This window comes from Phaethon aethereus (assembly GCF_964289735.1).
Source record: "Phaethon aethereus genome assembly, chromosome: 4".
NCBI classification, from domain to species: Eukaryota; Metazoa; Chordata; class Aves; order Phaethontiformes; family Phaethontidae; genus Phaethon; species Phaethon aethereus.
The window spans coordinates 56,057,638-56,077,979 of NC_138578.1; the positions used below are offsets into that span (position 1 = coordinate 56,057,638).

The 20,342-nt window shown below is 35.8% G+C and overlaps 1 protein-coding gene across 1 annotated transcript in view; it reads left to right on the forward strand.

Moving 5' to 3' along the window:
• Window positions 1-20,342, forward strand: part of NFXL1 (nuclear transcription factor, X-box binding like 1) — a gene marked incomplete at its 3' end in the record, with an annotated part of 46,836 nt that overhangs the window by 8,925 nt on the left and 17,569 nt on the right. The window contains exons 10-18 of the mRNA XM_081999336.1: window positions 810-932; window positions 2,328-2,418; window positions 4,972-5,092; window positions 5,625-5,781; window positions 6,511-6,602; window positions 10,062-10,083; window positions 16,095-16,235; window positions 19,327-19,493; window positions 20,273-20,342. Of these exons, the coding sequence (XP_081855462.1) occupies window positions 810-932; window positions 2,328-2,418; window positions 4,972-5,092; window positions 5,625-5,781; window positions 6,511-6,602; window positions 10,062-10,083; window positions 16,095-16,235; window positions 19,327-19,493; window positions 20,273-20,342 (984 nt within the window). The remainder of the gene's footprint in view (window positions 1-809; window positions 933-2,327; window positions 2,419-4,971; window positions 5,093-5,624; window positions 5,782-6,510; window positions 6,603-10,061; window positions 10,084-16,094; window positions 16,236-19,326; window positions 19,494-20,272) is intronic.

Genomic DNA, 20,342 nt, shown 5'->3' on the forward strand with positions numbered 1-20,342 from the left:
TTATGTTTCTGAATTGAGACATGGATGAGGGTTTTATTGTTTCGGGTTGCATTTGTTTGTGTGGGTTTTTTTAATTAATTAGGCCCTAAAAGACACTTAATTTTTTCCCTACCTCTTATAGCTTCCTTGCTGCTTTGTCTTACTATGCTATTTCTTCATTAGTGAAGCGTAAGATGCTGTAACGTAACATTATTTACTTATTAGTAAGAAAACAGTATTTTGCTCTGTTCTAAATATCTTTGGAGCTTCTGTGGTCTGGCCTATAAAGCTATAAGGCTGTTGCTCTGTCTGCTCTCAGTTGTTTCTTTCTGAACCAACTTTGGCTACAAAGTCTATGGGGAAAGTAGTGATAGTGGGGATGAAGGTTAGATAAACCTGCTCACCTACTTCTTAAACTGTCTGTATACGCAATGGATGAATCTAGTTTACCATGCAGGAGAGGTACTTTTTTGTATGAATTTGTTTTGCGTTTACACTTGACATCTTGCACTATGGACTTGAGTCGTTCCCACAGAGTTCCCACAGTCAGGGAACTCCCTGACTTCTCTTTTAGTGAGACCGAGGCCACAGTGAGGTGCCATCTAGAGCACAGTGTTTGCAATACCGACACAAGGTCCCCAAGTAGTTATTGCATAGATAGGTAATCTGCTCTGAGCAAGTGATACACTTCCTGTTGTGACAGAGCATTATAATGTTACTCTCCCATGAACTTTTCTTTACAACTGGTAGTAGAATATTTTATTTTCCATGTTTTCCCCTCCTTTTTTTGTATTAAAAATACCCTTCCTTTTCCCTATCTTGCTGCACAGGAAGTTGAAAAACAGTGTCGTTGTGGAAAGCACACTAAACGCATGCCATGTCATAAGCCATACCTGTGTGAAACAAAGTGTACTAAAATTCGTGATTGCCAAAAGCACCAATGTAGGAGGAAGGTAAGTGTCCAGAGATGATAGTTCTCAAATGTATTTTTTTAGATAACTTTTTAAAATTTAAATATAATGTTTTGTATTATATATAAATCACATCAATCTGTTGTTCCACCTCATTTTATTGTATAGAAAGAGGAGTTTTCTTCAACATCATTCAAATTAGTTTGCAGTGTACCAGAATTCTCTGAACAGCATGTCACCAAGAAAAACTCAGTGGCCTCAAAAACTGAGAGGGAATTTTGACAATTTTCTGGTTCCAGAAGGCAGCTTTACTTTCAGATACTTGAGTAGTTGCTGATGCTTTATACATTCTGGAGTAATTAAATCCATTTATTTCCTTACTTTGCAGGAAATGCTGCAAATCTCTCATAACTTTTTAAGGGACATACTCTTATTTTTGACAATGCAGCATTCCACCCCACCTTCTAATATGCATCACTGCAAACAGCAGTGGTCTGACAATTGGGAATTTGAGTTTTGTTTCCCTTCTTATTTGAAGTCAAAGGAATAATTGATAGTTCAGATCTATCTTTGTAGTTTATTGATTCAAGAAGGCCTGAAAGTTGCCTGCTATATATGAATTAAGGTGTTACGAAAGTTGGACTTCTTACCACAGAGCGCCATGAAAAATACAGTTTTATCCTTAGGTATTCTTGAATATTATTATTACAGTATGTGAAAAGATGGCAAAAGAAGTAAATGCAATCTTGACATCTTTGATTTATGCTAAAAAAAATCCAGGATTCTCTTCCAAATTGCCATCCTTCCTTATACAGTTTGGAAGGAGAGTACCTTTCAAGTTAAAAGATGGGGTTCTCTCCTGACCTGGCATCCACCAGTGTGGTGGTGTTGCGATGTGTTCTGATTCTTCCACATTACTACTCTATGAAAGAACAGAAAGTAGATATATCTGACCTTTACTACAAAGGTAAAAGATGTTTTAAAAAAAAAAAAAATAGTTAGCAACATTTTTGTGCCAAGGACAATATAGTATAAAAGTGGAGGAAACTGCAGAGTAATGGGGGGAATTGTTGGATATCCTACATGTAAACTTCTGAAATAATTTCAGATTAAAATATTATAAGAACCTGAACTTTTCAAATGTTTTTATGCTTTTTGGAAGCCCTCTGCCTTTTTAGTATGTTGAAATGATTCTTTCAAATGTATGTTTTCTTGTTATTTTATAATTCAAATTTTTTAAAACAACTTTACAGAGGGCCTCCTTTCTGTACCTGGCACGAATTTGAGGAAATTTGACTAAATTGTATGAAAAGTTTTTTTAAGAAGCATTGAAAAAATGAGATAGTAGAAGAGGGCAAATGTATATCGGAAATGTCTAAGTTTTCAGTTATATAGAGGTCTAGTTTTTGGGGTTTGTTTTGTTTTATTTTTTAATAGTGCTGTTCTGGAAACTGTCCACCTTGTGATCAAGTCTGTGGGCGAACTCTAGGCTGCAGAAATCACAAATGTCCTTCAGGCTGCCACAGAGGTAAGAATAGGTGAAGGATCCCTGTAGTGATGGAATATGGTTTATTTTTGCCAAACTTCGTGCTTGCATGACTGTGTGGTGCTTAATGAATTCTCTCCCTTGTGGCATGTGGGGGCAGTGTGTTTGAAAGGATTTGGGTGGTGGTTAGAGTTTAAGGACTTACATAATGACAACATGAGTTTTTACATGGTAATTTTGCTCAGCATTGTTTGTCTGAAAATGTTCTGTCCCTTTTCCAGCTGCTTAATTCAGAATCCATAGCTTGACTTTTTTTCCCCAAATAATTCTGTTCACTGAATATGCATAACAAAGTCCAACTGCATATAGAAATGACTGTGCTGGTTGAGTCTGGATGGCTTTTAAAAATCCTAGAATATGACGTGTGATATGAGTGGGCTTTAAAAAAAAAAAGTTGATGGAATTTGAATGTATATTGGTATCTTACTGGTAAAAGAGAAAAGAAGAACTTGTTACCGACTATGTGAAGGATAACAAAAAGGTTTACTTCTGCATCCAGTGGTCTTCGTTAAAAAGATGCTGAAAATGGCCAAAATTACCTGGCAGCTTTTATCCTGGCCAATTGCTTTGACATTCTCTTGGTAGGGGATTAAATTGGAAGGACTGAAAAAAGTGGCTGCCCTCTCAGCAATTTTCCCCACAGAAGCTGCTGCCCTGCTGAAGCAGCAGCTGAGCAGCCTCTGTAGTTTCCCTTAGTATTCTGGACTATAAATTGCAACAACTCAGGAAATAATTCACAGCTTGTTTACCCAATCATGCTTTTGAGGCAGTGATTCTTAAGAGGACAGGACAGGTAAATGTGGTAGTAGTCCCAGTTAACCTGCTATTAAATCTGTCACCACAAACTAGCAATTTGTTTTTTCTCTGTTAACTGTGCCCCTTCTCTTCTTCCCCTTCCTCTGCACCCCTCCAAAGTCTGGGAAATACATGATTTTTTTTAATTAGCTTGGTTGATAACTAAATCATAGGATAAAATTCTGGTTGGAAAACTAAGGAGCTAATGCTGCATTATAGGATAAACTTTTACATTGAATAGCGGTTTACATTTGATAGTGCTTGCATCTTATAGCCTGGCTAAAAGTGACAATGATTTCTAATAACTAACAGCAGTATAAAAATAATAAAGCAGTGCCTATAAGAAAACAAAAGTGAACTTTGAGAATGTAAATATCAAATATATGCACTTTAAAGTGTGTGTAATTTATCAGAACAGTACAATTGCCAATATTCAAGTGCTAACTTTTGCCAAAAGTTGCATCTAATGAAGCTAATAAGTATGATATCAGATGATAAATTTAGAAAAGAAAATAACTTCTGTGTGCTTTAATAAGTTACAATCTAGTATGATTTGTAATATCTTGTCAGAATGCTTGAAAATATTCCTAATAAAGGCAATGATTTTGATTTCAAAATATTTAGTCATTTGTTTCTCCTTATACACCAATATCTTAATAGCTGCTGAAAGTTATAATTCATTATTTTATCTTCAGTATGTGATACCAAGTCAGGTTAATTTTGCAGTGAGCTGCAGATCTCAATGACCATTGATTTAAAGGCAATAGTATGCCTTCTAGAAAATAACTTGACAGATCAGGTCCTTTAAAAGGTACCTGATCTCAGAATTATTAGAGGTTACTGATGATAAGGACTTGGCCTTTAGTAGGGGTCCCTGAAAAAAGGTAACTTAATTGATTCTGTTTGTGGTTTGATTTTTTACGTATCTTTTTTTCTTCAGTATTTAATCATGCTTGCTGAAATTTAGAATGTGTTGCCAGGGTATAGAAATGTTTTGTTTCCTATGGTAACACTTGATTTGAGAACAGTGTGCTTTTAACTTCAGGCTTACGAGATCTCTGCCTTTTCATCTTTTTGAGAATGTACGCAGTTGTCTTTGTTAATAGGATAAGGTAAATTGTGCACATATTAGGCACTCTGGGCAGCATACCTTTAGACCTTCATCTTATTTTGTAAAAGAGCTGTTTATGTGTGCTGAAAATATATTATAATTTACTTTGCAATATAAAGACTGTGTACTTCCATCCTTTCTTCTTCAGCAGCCTTTTGTCATTGAACGATTATCTCCTTGAAGTGTTGCTTCTCAGATCCTGCTAACAAGTCGAAGTTGCTTTAAAAGTTGTGCTGTTAATAATGCTTTCAAAGCATTACTTTCTTTAAACTTTCAGAATGCAACATGATTAGTAAGCCAAAATCCCATGTCTAAATTTGCTTTTCTTTAGAAGATGCATATGCTTACTGTTAATTACAATAATAAAACCTACTAGTTGGCCCTTGATGAAGAAATAGTGTGGGAGAGCTATAAATTAAAATGTAGATATTATACAGATCTCTCTCTCTTTTTTTAAATATATCAGGTTAGTAGCCTAATCAGAAATAAAAAATTAACAGCCATCTACCATTTAGATCAAACAGAATAGGACAATTACACCATGTGCATATTCAGAGTTATGTTGGTTACCATTTCTTAGAATCAGTAGCTTGTTCAGATTGTCATATTGCTAATGTATTTATTTGTAGGTAGTTGTAATCCATGTCCAGAGACTGTAGATGTGAAATGCAATTGTGGAAAAACTGTCATTAAAGTGCCCTGTGGCAGAGAGCGCACCATCAAACCTCCCAAATGCAAACAGCTTTGCAGGTCAGTATAGAAAGTGTATGTGTTTCTAGTTCTTCACTGGAGTTTAAGCTGTCCTTAAAGTCAGAAAATATAACTTTAAAAGGCAAAAATATTCCTTTAATATGCTTACATATATTACTTCTCAGTTTTCTCATATTCTTGACTATGCAGATGGAGATTAGCAATAATTGTTCCTATCAGACACCTCTTTGATGCTGTGGTTTCATGAGCAGCTTGCTGCTGTCAAGGAGGAGGTTCTGTCCCACTAAGCACTTCTAATTCTGTAGTCCCACTCCCTTCAAGTCATCTCTGGTATATTTTGAAGTACCTCCATGAGGCAGTTTACCTAGAAAACTTCATTTTAATTTCATTTAGAACTCCTGTATAATTTTACTGTAATATTAACCACTGCTGAAGGTGAAAAGTAGGTTTGTTTAAAAAAAAAAACAAAACTTGTTCATCTCAATTCTTTGTATGTTGAGCATAATTGTCCAGTGATTGTAACTTCATGTTTCTTGCTGTCATATTGATTCACTCTTGGATTTTACTTCAGTCGACCACCTACCTGTCACCACCCTACCCAGGAGAAACACTATTGTCACTTTGGTCGGTGTCCTCCGTGTCATCAGTCCTGCCAGAAGATGTTAATGTGTGGTCATTTGTGCCCTGTTTCTTGCCACGATGAAGCACTTGTGAAGCAAACTGGATTAGTAAGTAGATAGTGAAAAATGGTGTGTTACTTGTTCTGAAGAACAAGCAACAAGTTGTTTGACCTAATCTTATGTTGGAGGCTTTTGGAGTTCAAAGTGAATAATCCAGCACAGAGGTATGCATACTGCTTAACCGAGAAACTAAGTGGTTCTAGTTTCTTTGTTGTAATCTAATTAATTTTGTAATATATGTATAATTGAATATGCAGTTTTCAGCAGCTATAGCTACTCAAGAAATTAAAAGATTTTTCTTAGAGTTGTATCACAAATGTTTAATTTCAAAGGTAAGCAATTACTTTTAACATAAGAGCAACTGTGATATTTACTAAAACATCAAAATTTGCACAAGTTAGAAGTGAGAAATTGTTCGACATCTTTAAACATGACACATGCATGCATTGCATAATTATAATTTCAATCATTTAGTAATTGAAATATTCTTCTATTTTTACCTCTATTAAATGCTTAGAATTGTTTTGCTCTTTTTTTGTTTGGTTTTGTGCTTGATTTTTAGCAGTAAGGCCACAGGCCTTCATTTTCCTATCCCTAACCACGCTAAGGATGAAATTGTAATTTTTTGTGTGTTGAGATTTCCACTGGTAAAAAGTTAGTTAGTAGAAAGTGGATTTGTTAAAACTGGGATCTCTTTAGGTGATGTGTTTATTTATGGTCAAGCAGATAGTTCCATTTGCATTTTGTATTCAACTAAAGTTGACTTTTTGCTCTCAGCATCAGTCTGCAGGTCCTTGGGAGCAACCATCTGAGCCAGCTTTTATTCAAACTGCATTACCATGCCCTCCCTGTGAGGTTCCTATACCAGTGTAAGTATTAAAAAACAAAACAGAAGAAAGTTTTAGTATGGAAAGAAGTTTTTTTCTTTTTATACTCTTGAGAGATGGGCATGAAAATAACCATATTTTCCTCTTCAGATGCAATGAGCCTATGTGAACACTATTCTTGTAAAACTGGGAACATTGGTGGTTGTTTAATAGACATTTTTGTAGTGTGTGCTCACTGTATGGAAGGACAGATAGTGTTAGTAAAGATTGTTGTTTTTAATACATGTCGTGTGCAATGCTACCTTAGAAGAAAAATATGAAAATTGCAAAGACAGCCGTTGTAATTTGGTAGTCTTCAGTAACATACAACTTTTCCCATATGTTTCTATCTTGTTTAGTTTATGGGATTGTAATTTTCTGTGTAATTAATTGCTATTTTGTTTCTCAGTTGTTCAGTTATTATATGCTAATGAATGGCAGGTGAGTGCCCTTCGTTCCGTCTGCTTGTCTCCTTTCTATTTCTGACTTGTCCAGAAGGTTCTGCTCCTCGAGTAGAGCCGAATCAACTCTTTCTGTGATGATGCTGAGGATATAAAAGACATGATGACGACTTTTTTCACCATTCTTTTCATATTTTGACTATTTGATAGAACTTCTGTTTACATTAGTGGAAGAAGGACTCAGAATTCAACACTTATCTGAAGATGGAAATACTGGTTTTTTTGGTCTGTTTTTGTGTTGTAGTCTCCTACTGTTTTAAACCCTGCATACTTCACAGGCATTAGTGCCTATTTGTTTTTTAAACATCCCTCCTTAATAAGGGAATATTATGCCCTCATTTTATGAAGTGAGAGCAGACAGAGGAAGACGATCAAAAATATCCATTTAACTGCCTACATAGATATGTTTAGAACTTAATTTCTCAAGGATTGTGCTATGATTGGTTGTACTTTTGTTCATAACTATGATTGCTGAGTAATTCTGATACTTGGGCTCAGAGTTCAAAGCCAGACTCTCACAAGGTGAAAAATGTGTAGTTATGAATAGTCTGGTTTCAGTGTTTGGGTAGATGCCTATAGAAACTCTCTCATATACGTGTTCAACAGAGGTCATTGTGTAACATCATGCATTATGTAGAACACATCTCCTAGTTCCTCTGAATTCCAACCTCAAAATCACCTCCTTTAGTCTGATGACTACTCCCCAGAGGAGGTAAGTCTACTAATTGAGAAGGAAACAATACTGGAAAACTTGTACTTAATTTTCTAACTAGAGGAAGTATTGTTACATTTCGTATTGCTTGGGGCAAGTTAAGGTTCTATTACCATTAGATCACATTAATTCTGGAATATCCTAAATCTCTTGATCGGTCTTTGCAACAATAATGTTCTTTTTTTATTTTTTCTTCCTTTTTTAAATGAAAGTCATGTGAGAGAAGTTTCCTGAATTTACAAAATAATAATAGTAAACAAAACCACAGATAGAAATTAATATGTTGCTATAAAGCAAAATATCTGACACCTCCTTAGTTAATTGCTACAACAGTGGTATTTGTATGGATATGATAATGGAAAATAGTTTAAATAATACCATTCTGTATGAATGGATGTTAATGGGGATTCCATCCTTTACCACTGATGTTTTGCAATACTTTTTGATGTTTTTTTTCTAATGATATGGTATCTTTGAACATGAGCAGTCAGAGATTTGGAATGGAATGTAGTTGGTATCTGTTTCTGTAAATAGTTAAAAGGCAATTTCTGGAAAAATATTTGCTCTATTAATTTTGCAGAACCACTGAGGCTGGAAGGTACCTTGGGTTGGGGACATCTAGTCCTGCCTCCTGCTAAAAACAAATCGACACTGAATTCAGACCAGTTTGCTCCAGCTTTGTCCAGCTGGACCTTGAAAACCCCCAAGTACATTGATTCTGCAGCCTCTCTGGACAACCTCTTTCAGTGCTTGATTATACGTATACTGATTTTTTTTTTTTAATATTTTTTTTTTCTTTCACTGTGTATCCAGTGAGAACCTTCCTTGTTTAAGAGTATGATTGTTGTCATTTGCCTCCCTGCTATGAACCTCAGTAAGGAGCCTGACTTCATCTTCTTGGTAACTTCCCCTTAATGCTGAAAGACTACTATTATATCCCCAACCTGTCAGTCCCCAGCCTGCAGTGTTGCTGGGGTTTAGTCAGTCCCAGATGCAAGACTTCCTTTGTCTCTACATTTCATTAATTTCCTCTCAGCCTGTTCCTCCAGTCTGTCTAGCTGCTTCCAAATGGCATAGCCTTGTGTGCAAAATTGGTGCATTTTGTCTCTTCCAAGTTACTGGGGGGAAAAAAAAAAAATAAATAGGTCCCAGGCTGAAGAATTCCTCCTGTAACTGCTATCCAAGTCCAAAGCCACTACCTTTTGAGCCCAGTGATCCTGACAGTTTTTTAATGCATCTAGTAGTTCATCTGACACCATTACATCTCAACTTGAATGCAAAGTTGCTGTGGGGAACCTTTCATCCGCAGATTTAGTAGTTACATGGGAGAAGGCAATCGGGCTGGTTAAGCAGTTTCCCCTTGCAGTGAAACAGAAGCATGCTGAGGTCCTAGAAGCCAAATTAAGTGGTTACAGGAAGATTATCTCAGATATAAGATAATTGAGCTGTGTAGAGTGAAGAGCAGGCTCCTGTGCTACATCTGCTTCTTATTATACTAAGTGAAAGACTGCTTGCTCTTGTTAATATCCTGCTGTCCTAAAGACCATACGTAGCTATTGGTAGTTGCTTTGTGTTAGAGAAGTTATCAGGGACACTTTTTTAAAAAATACTTTTCTAGAAATTTTTAGGAATTGAATTACAGGTATTTTAGCTTGAATATTAATGATGTTTTCATTACTCTCCCTTATAAAGTTTCAGTAGAGAAATCAAAATAATACTTGGGAAGGAGATGACAGATATGAAGTCAGAGGTAAAAAGAAAAAGAAACTTTTCAAAATAAATTGAGCAAAACATTGACTTAATTTTTAGGAGATCGGTGTTTGAATGAGTCGCCATTTAATACCTTCGCAATTATGATGAATATGCAGTTTTTCTTTCCTAGGAATGGTAGGCCATCCTAAAAGGGATAGAACTGTAAACATAAAACTAGACTAGATAGTTCTCTGAAATAACTGAAAAATGTGAAGTGATATATTAGTAGAGCCAAAGGAGAAGGTATTTGGAAGCAGTTCAGGTAATTTTCTAAAATAAAAATTATAATTTTCCTATACAACTATAATTAATCTGCACATGAAACACTGATTTTGGGATTGCCATCACGAAATACAGCTATCCAAACAACTGTTGAAAAAGAGAAGGCATTGATCTGCATAGATAGATGATTTTCTCTTAGGTTGCACTTTTTGAAAATAGATTGAATTATTTTTGTGTGAAAAGTACTGTCACTGTTTTAAGTCCCTTATTAAAGAAATACATGTTTTCTAAATCTAATTTTTCTCTCTTTAACAGGGAGTGTCTTGGGCAGCATGAGGTGAGTCATAGAAACTGCCTTTTTAAGTGGAGTATGAAGTATGTCTCACTTTGTCAGTTTGCAAAGTGAAGTATTAAAGAGAAATATTATATGACTTTATTTTAAAACCAGTGAAGTACCTTATCACAAGGACTTACATATTGGAGGGTATTTTAGTTAATTTTTGAAGAATATATAACTACTTGACTTAGAATTCTTGGACAGAAATCTACAGCTTCATAAATCATGAGGTTTTGTGTATTCTTGCAGTTAATTAAATAATATTTAAATTTTTTGTGGGGGTCTTTTTTGATTATATACTTCTGGGGTCTTTTTTCCTCATTCTATAGTAGTTATTTTCTCCCTGTCACACACTTTCCTCAGTTCTCCTGCAGACTGCCGTGTTTATTTTTAAAGGATAAGGAACATAGTGTCATATAGGGAAATTCTCATGTGACCTGGATCTAAGCATGCATGGATGAAATCAGGCAATATAGTGGAAACTCTTTAGTGTTACTTATTAGCTTGTCTTTTTGGTGTGCAGCCTTCTCCAGTTTTGGATGAAGTCATTGTCTGTTTTGGCTTACATGAGAAAAAAATCTAATTGACACTTGAAGCTAAATAACTATCATCATTATTCACAGTCATTTCTAAAAGTCATGAAATTTAAGTTCAACTCATTTTTCTCAATTTTTAAAAGCTGATTGCTAAACTAATCTTTAAAAAAACCTATTGCTATTATAGCTTTGTCTACTAGTAAGTCTGGCATAAATTCACTATCAAAGTGCAGCTAACAGTACTATAACAAACATAGTTTCATTTTAAGCTAGCAAAAGATTCTAGAAAACAGTAAATACCTAAAAATATTTAAAGACACCTCCCTCCCCCTTTTTCTTTTCTTTGACCTTCTTTAATAATCTTTTGGTATGTATTGTAATGGTGGCTTGATTATGTGGTGGCATCATCTACAAATGTTGTTAACAAAGATTATCCGCAGTCTGTTTGTGCAGCACATTTATTGATCCAATCAAACTGTGAATACAGCTTCCGTAGAGCTACTTTGCAGCTTGTCGGTTGCTAAAGAAGAATGTGCTATGAAAAGGAACAACTGTGCCTATTTGTTTGTTGTTGAAACATCTGGGTTTTGTTTTTGCCTTCCATAGTAAAACTTGCAGGTGTATCAACCAGTGTTTTATTGAGACAATGACATGTTTTGTACTACATATTTATAACTACGTATTTCAGAATAATTAAAAAACCCCAACCTTCTCTGTTGCATACTAGTTTTGACAGAATCGGTCAATGGCTTTGGGTCATGTTTTCTTTCTGGGTTGCTCTATGAAATAAGGAAAAGTCTCAGGGAGTCTATACCTAACTTTAATTATTTAGATTTACTGATGCTCTATGACATTCTAGATGAAATGTTCCTTCTCTCAGCCAGCAGAGCGCAGTGCTTCCTTCCTGCTGCAGTTTAGCAGTTTCTGGAGTGAAGTGTCCTAATCTTAGATTTTGGTAGCAGTCAAGGAAAGGAATGGTTTGTTAATGTGTGTGAGGGGGTGTTTACGGTGTGTTTTGTGTGCATCGTGCATTTTTAATGTTGTTCTGAGATCTCTAAAAAGAAAAAAAAAACCCCACGTGATGTCTGTTCAGTGTTTTACAGCCACATTGGCTTTTAACAAGTAATCTCACCTCAAACTAATTTACTTTTGTTAACAAGAGAAAACACTTGTAGGTATTTATGAACACTTCCTCCTATAGTAGTTTCCAGCCCCTGCGGGGATTTTCAGTGGGAAACGTGAACTTTTCACAGGTGATGACAGTAGCAATTTCCTCAAGCAAAGTTTTGCTGTGAAGAGGGGCTCATTGCTGTAGTTACTACTTACGTTGGACTATTGTTATACCTCATATAATGGAGGAGGAATAAAAGAAACAAACTAGGAATGAAACAAGTTATAAAGACTTCTTGTATTTTACCAGGATGCCTGCAGATGATGAGTAGAAGAAAGAATGAAAACAAACAGCTTAGGAGCTGTATGATAAGCAAATCTACTGTTTTTATATTTTTACTTGGACGGTAATTTTAATTTGTGTGGTATTGGAGTTGGTTGTTTTGTGCTGTTGTTTTTTTTTTTTTTTTTAATTTCACTTTGGCATTTAGATTAAAGTATTTTTAAGGGATTGACTTAGTCCAGGCTCTTACCTATCTTTGGGTATTTAGAAGAAGCAATTTATCACTTGAAAGACCAGACTTAAAACTACTTTTCAGATTACATAATTATATAAAACTTGTGTTCAATGGAAGTATAATTCTACATGATATTTAACCTAAAATAAGATTTCTTTTCGCTACAGTGTGCAGCCTTCTTTTAAATAATTTCACTGTGTAAGTTTTGGATGTGTTTATATATATTTAGAAGAATTAATAACTCTTCATTCTTCGATTTGTAGGTGCTTAAAAGTAGCTCTCGATTTTGTTTCAGATTAAAGGTCAGAAAAATCACCTACCATCAACAGTTGCTGCTACCCCAAAATGAAACTTGATGTTTTAATTTTTCTTTGAACTGCTCTAAGCATTGGCATTTCATAGCAGTGTTATACATGTGCTCTTTTAAAATGAAATTATGAGAGCTAATGTTTATATTCAAAATCTGTTTTTATGGGAAAACATTAATACAAGGTATTAATTACTATACAAGGTAAATGAGGACAAACAAGGATATCTTAACTCGATATGGTATTAATTTATCTGCTGTGTTTAATTCTCTTGTAATTGCTTCATTTCATTAAATGTTCTAGAGGAAGGGAAATGTTCTGATTTTGTTTCTGTGATGAGTATTTTGAATATCCTGTAATATCAGTCTTGCTGTTCTCAGGCAGATAGAACACTCTTTCTCTCTTTCTTCTTCTTGGATTTTTTTGGTAGGAATTTAATGCTATGTTTTATTATTCTAAGTTTGTTTTTTTTTTTTTTTTTAGTTGTGGTTCATTTATAGGAGGAAGTCCCTTACTCTGCCTCTAGCTAAAATTTTATGTAAAACTTGGTGAGATTCATCTTTATGGCTAAATACCTTGTGAATATTTCTAAAATTTCCCTGCCCTATTGTACTTGATTTTTATTTTATATTCCAAATGATGTATCTGTTGCATTTGGGAGATGTGATGGAAAGCTTCTGAAAGTTGTCCTTTTTTCCTTGCCTTCCTTTCCTTATCCTGTGGAAGACCTGTGGTCTGAAAATGATGCCTCCTTATTTTCTTTCTTTTTCCATTCAGCTTTCATAAAAATACTTCTGGTTCTCATCTGCATTGTTTATTCTGCAGCTTATCAGCCTCCTGGAGCTTGTGGCTTCTTTGATATTTGTCTTTGTAGTAAGAGTAGCAACCTCCATTTAGCCATTTCAGAAATGTATTCCAACTGCAGAAAGTAAAACTTTTTTCTACTTTTTCCTTTGGATTTATTACTAATATCCACAACAGATTGACTTGTCAAGAAATGGAAACAAAATTTGAAAATGTAATGTAAGTTTAAATTAATTGAAATTCTTTTGGTTTTGGCTACTATGTCAATTGTTTCCAGAAGACTCCCTTATCTTTGATTGGATTCAAGTCTTAGGAAAGTCAGTGAGTGGGGCAAGCTGAAACTATGCTGGATGCAGCCAGAGGGCTGGGATGTTCTCTGCAGTTGGCTGTCTGAGAGCCACTACTGTTGTCTACTGGCTGGTGTGCTTCCCTGCCCCTGGCTTCATTCAACATTGCATGTCATCTGGTGTACTTGAGGGATGCTTGCCAGAAGGGATGCTCCACTTCTGCTTGTGTGCTTCTGCTGATTTTCTTTAACTGGAGCTAGTAGCTGTGTCCTTATCTGATGGAAGACTGACTCTTGGTAAAAGAAGTCTCATTAGCGTATTGAATTGTGCAGCCACAGAGCTAGTCTGCTATTACTGCCCTGATCTGCAGCAGAACCAGTAGTCATAAAAACTTGAGTGGAAATGGGGGAGCAAGGAAGAGTATAGAAGTGGCAGTGGCAAATCTTAATGTTTAGTATACCTTTTAATTCATTCTTTTACCTTCCAGCATCCTTTGATTACTTATGTGGCTACTGAAAGGAAGTTGTGACTCTGAGGAAGGAGGAGGAGGGAGATGGGGGAGGTTGAGAAGGGACAGGATATTAGGAACAACGAAAGCTTTGGTAATGGGTGTGTGTTCGCTGCGTATAGTACTATTCTCAGCTTCAGACCCTCTTTTTATTAGGCCTATTCCTGGCTTTTGCACATTCAGTCAACAGAATCATAAGCCATCAAGAGACTGAGTTGTAGGATGTTTGCAGGGAGAAGGTAATGAACCAGGCATTCAGACTACTTGCTGTGGTTGTATTAGTGCTTTAGCCAGCATAAGGAGCTTCAGCTCTGACATACGGATGGGAGAGTAGTTGGACATGATAGCCTCAGGGTTTTCTCCCTGTATTCCATGCTTAGTTTTCTGTCTGCCATGCAGACTCCTCCTGTTCACAGAGTCTCTGTGGGTCAGGATAAGAAGAGAAGTTTAGAAGTCTTGTGAATGGATTGCATTTTGCACTGACTTGATGTGAAGTACAGTCTTTTTTTGAGTGAATCCAGGAAAACATTTCAGTAGGCAAGCAGATTCAAATCCTACTTTGTATATTTTTGCTTTAGGATTGATGGAAATCAACACGGACAGTACTGAAGGGAGGATGTCCCTCACTCTGCCCGGTGGAGGACCATCCTCTCTTCCCTTGTTTCAGTTCCAGTGCTCACCTGGTTGTATGGCCAATCAACTTGCAAACCTAGCAAGAGACAAGGAACTTTTTTCTATTGATGCCTTTTTTTCCATTTTGATTAGTTGAATTGTCTTGCTCTGAAGACAGATGTGTGGTAGGACTTACTTAAAGTAAGTGGTAAGAGTGTGCAATTTGGATTGTTGTTGGAAGAGAGAAAAGGAAGGGGTACAGTGCAAAGCTGTTCAGTCAACTTAAGCTGTAGCACAGTATCACACTCTTAGTCTCGTCAAAGTGAGTTATGTCACATTAGTCTGTTGTGTAATAACATCACAAATAGTTTCTGTTTTTCTCTGTGAAATGATCACAATATTAAGAAAAAAATCAAATTTTTTGACAGCATCACAGAAACTAATTTTTTTCATGTGAATATTATATAAGGGTTGGGAAATGGGAACAGCGAGTTTCCTCTAATACTTCTGATATGGAGGGACTTGTACTATTCAACTTTAGGAAAGTAACCTAGTTAACCAAGTTAGGAGTTTACACTCCTTTTCAGTACCAATGAAGGTTAAAGGCTTCTAAATAGTACTACAACGCTCTGTTAACTGGAGTGTTAACCTCAAATTAGGAAGTACAAGTATATCATAAGACATTAAAATCCTAGTCCTGTCATAGAGCCATTTCTTCTTTCCCTTCCCACTCCTGGGAGTTATATTTGATATAGTCAGTATTTGGTTTTTAGAATTTCTGGCCTGCAGGTTGTTTTGTTTGTAGAGTTGTAAAATATTTTGTGTTTGTGATGACCATTACACAGTTAGCCCTGTGAAAGGAAACTGTAACTGTCTTCTGCAATAACTGTAAAGCAGTTTAGGAACCTTTAATGGAAGGCACGAGTGTAACTGTGAAAGAAGGAATAAATCACACTAAAGGATTTGAGAATGTGATAGCCTGTTTATAAAAAAATAAAGGAAACTGTTGCCAAAGTTAGACAGCTTGTTTAGTTAATGAAGCAGTCTTTTTTAATCTGGTATAATCAGTGTAAAACAAATGTTTGTGGTTATGCTGGGATGGGAACCTAATTTTATTAAAAATAAAAGGTCAAATAGATATTGCACTGATTTTCTTCTTTTAACAAAAATACTTAAGAACCGAAATTTCTCTGTAATGATTCTGTGGCACTCTGTGTGTGTGTGTGTGTATATATATATATGTATCACACAGAGCACATGTGCAATATGTGTGTATATATACATTATCTGTATACATATAACTGTATTTATTTATTTTTAACTTCTAGATTAGTCCATTACCATGTCACTCTGCAAATCCCTACTCATGTAAAAGATTTTGTGGGCGGCTTCTTGATTGTCAGAATCACACCTGTATGAAAGAATGTCATCGTGTTACGAAATTGGACAGTAATGCAGATGAAAAGAAGGTATGTTGATTTCCTTTTTGCTTTTATTTTTGTGTAGTTTATACATTGTCTTCATTTTTAACTGGAAAATGATTTGCAGCTGGAAGGCACAGGATCTATTCCACATTCCACTGGGAGACTTGCATGTGTCTGTTCCCATTGATCCTGTGACATTTAATCCATACTTCTTTAGACTGTAAAACTGACACAATATTATATGTTTTGCAAATGCTACACTTTTTTGTTTTATGTTGACATACATTACTTTGTTTTCATCAAAACCTTCTTTAACGCTTAACAAGGCTCTTCTAAAGTCAGTTTTTGTAACTGTCAGGATCAAGTGAACTACTGATAATCCCTATATACAAATGCACTTGCAATCTACTGAGGAAACTATTTGCTGAGGAGAGCTGTAAATGGGTTGAGGAGGCTAGCAAATGTTTAACAGAGAGCACTGGAAATGTTGCAGAATAGGTGAAGACTTCTTAAAGCGCTGGGGTGATATATTCACATTTATCAGTGTCTACTAGAAACTGTCATTTGTGATTTGAGAAGCTGTAGGTCTCTAGTTGCTGAAGATAATATGAAACAAAAATAAAACTAACTACAAAGCTGAAAATTGTTCTAGTTCTGAGCAGCCAAAAGCATATAACTTGTGGTTTGAGAGTCATGATTTGGAGGAAAACAGCTTTTTAAATTTTTAAAGCACTGGTTTAGAAAAAGTTGCAACCTCGTCTCTGGGCATTTAGGAAACTGAGCAAGCATTCAGTTAGGTACAAAACATAAAGGTTATATTTTATTTTATTTTTTAAAAATGTATTTTAATTTTATTTTAATTATTTTATTTTTATTAAATTTATTTTAATTTAAATTTAATTTTAACTTACTGTTATATTTTAACTTAAATAGGATGATTTCCCTGTGGATTCCAATCCTAGAAGTTGTGTTGTCATCTAATAACTGCATATATTGCAGTTACTGTATTATTCTATTAATGATTGTCAAACTTTTGTCTGAGGAGTCTGAGCTGTTAGTGCAACTTGTGGAACAGTAATCTGCAGCAATAAGGTGATATCAGTAAACACTGAGTGACAGTTATTTAAACATCTCCAGTTATAAGAGGCTGTCTGCCTACTCCTTCAGTTAAAGCAATTAAAGTGAATGGATCAGGATTATTCCTCACTCCATTTTGAATGAGACAATACATTCTCAGAAAATGAGAGTCTATGTACATGTGACGTATGGATAAATCTCATGTCTCGATTTCCTTTTTTTTTTTTTTTTTTTAATAAACTCAAGTTGGTTTTGACCTTTAGAGCTTTTGTTCTGTTGTTTTGATAGACTAAATTGCAGGTCAGAAAAGGGCTGATTTGATTAAATTTCTTGCTTATATGTCTGAGTAGTGATTTTTCTGTCTGGAATTTAGGTTTGTTCTGCATGTTGTGTTAGAAAATGTTGCAGAAAGGCCAGCTGTTTGCTTTTACCTACTATTAAATTTTATATCACAGTTTTCTAAATGCTTTTAGCTGCTATTGTTTTTTAGATGTGAATTTGGGGGGCTAGGTTTTGTAAACAATCATTGTCCTTTTGAAACTTCAGTAAAAATTGTTCAACTGTAGAAGCAGAATCACAGAATCACTAAGGTTGGAAAGGACCTTCAAGATCATCAAGTCCAACCATAAATCCAGCGCCACCATGTCCCCTAAACCATGTCCTGAAGTGCCACATCCACACGTTTTTTGAACACTTCCAGAGATGGCGACTCCACCACCTCCCTGGGCAGCCTGTTCCAATGCCTGACCACCCTCTCAGTGAAGAAATTTTTCCTAATATCCAATCTAAACCTCCCCTGGCGCAACTTGAGGCCATTTCCTCTCATCTTATCACTGGTTACTTGGGAGAAGAGACCAACATCCACCTCACTGCAACCCCCTTTCAGGTAGTTGTGGAGAGCAATAAGGTCTCCCCTCAGCCTTCTCTTCTCCAGACTAAACAACCTCAGTGCCCTCAGCTGCTCCTCATAAGACTTGTGCTCCAGACCCCTCACCAGCTTCGTTGCCCTTCTCTGGACATGCTCCAGCACCTCAGCATCCTTCTTGTAGTGAGGGGCCCAAAACTGAACACAGGATTCAAGCTGCGGCCTCAGCAGTGCTGAGTACAGGGGCACGATCACTTCCCTACTCCTGCTGGCCACACTATTTCTGATACAGGCCAGGACGCTGTTGGCCTTCTTGGCCACCTGGGCACACTGCTGGCTCATATTCAGCCGGCTGTCAACCAGCACCCCCAGGTCCCTTTTCACTGGGCAGCTGTCCAGCCAGCTTCTCCCTCCCAGAAGAAAAGGGGAGTGGAAGAAAATGGGGGGAAACTGTATTAAAAACTTAAGTTCTTACGCCCTTATTTTGAATAGCATAAAGTGGAATGTTGGCATAGAATTAGTCCTTTTGAGGAAGCATTGTGTAGCTTTGTTCTTGGATAAATTTGCTTTACTTTGACTGACTTCTGTGAAGTTGATTAGATCACCTGGAATGAGGATGACACCGCAGCTCTTGTAGACTTTGTGTAGTATATGGAGCAAAAGCCACACCTTAGAGCTGCCAGCACATACCTAAGCTAATACTTTTTGGAAGATTATACAAACTATTGTATATGTATGAAAATGGAATGACTTAAAGTTTGCTTCTTAAAATAAAGCAAACAAGCCTTCCTACCCCTATATTACAGAGCAGTATGTCATGGCTAAAGCATTACAATAACATCGTGGGTGGGAAAAATTAGTTCTGAATATGAAATTATTTCTTTTTCTAACATTTTCCCTAGAGAATTAACAAGCTTAATGGCAATTTTCCAAAGCACTAATATTAAGAGGTCCTTTTATGCCCAGGAAGCAAAATAGAACTCTGTCTTTCTGACCAACAAACACTGGCATTTTTGCTTTCCTTTTAAAAGCATATTTTAATAATTATTTTTGCTTGAGGGGATATCTTACTGAATAGCTGGATTCCCTGAGCAAAAACACCCCAACTCTTTCTTCTATATAAAAGCTTGTTAAATGGCATCTAATGAACAAATGTTTGGCAGTTTTTTCAGTACTTTGTTTTTATTTTGTTAGGCAGGTCCAGAATGTTCACAGTGTGAAGAGGAGTGTACCAAGCCCCGGCCATCTGGCTGTCCTCACCGATGTGTTTTGCCCTGTCATCCTGGGGATTGCCCATCATGTCTCCAGATGCTTAAAATAAAGTGTCACTGCAAATTATCAATACTGTATATTGAATGCTTGTAAGTGTCAGAACTGAACCCAACTTTTCATTTGAATGCTACTAACTGGAAGCCATGTGAAATGTCTGAGGATGGGAGCTACTCTTATGCGAAGTTATAACAATTCTTTTGAAGATTATAATTTGTAATATAATGCTTTTTTTTTTCTATTTAAGATTTGCCAGTGTTTTATTTGCTGTTACTGCTAAAATTACTATAAATGCATGGAGTCTTGTGAGCAGAACTGGTTTTTATAATGGTTTTATAATACAGTAATATTTTGAATTCTGCAAATACATAGTAATCCACATAATGTTTGATCTATATGCGGTTCTTTTACAGTACGTAAAGAAGAATTTTATGAAAACAACTAGAATTAATGTAGTTAGTGTAAAAGGTTTTTACAACTAATGTCCTTCAAACTCCAGCTGTTTTAATTGGAAAACTTCTTAGTAATAATTTGTAGTTCTAATCGATTGTCTGTGTAGATAGAGACTAAGCTAGCTAGGCTTTACTAAATATAAGATGGAACTTGTGGATTTAAGCACTATACCATGTGTATTCCTCGGAAAACATTAATCCCATGCATGTATGCTCTTTGTGCATTTTCTGTAAAGTACCTCAAATCTTCTAAATTTATGTGGTTTTGTCTGTAAAATAGTGTAGTTTATATTAGTCCCACAGGATGTGGACAAATGAGGCCACTTTTCTTTACAGTGAGATATACTTGAAATATACCCCTAACTGTATTGACTTTTGTTGGTTTTAATTTGGAGTTTATCACATCTTTTCTTTTACAGGAAGCTAACATGTGCTGACTTAAAAGAAAAGGAGCTTCTTATTTCTTGCAAAAATCAGTGTCCAAAAGAG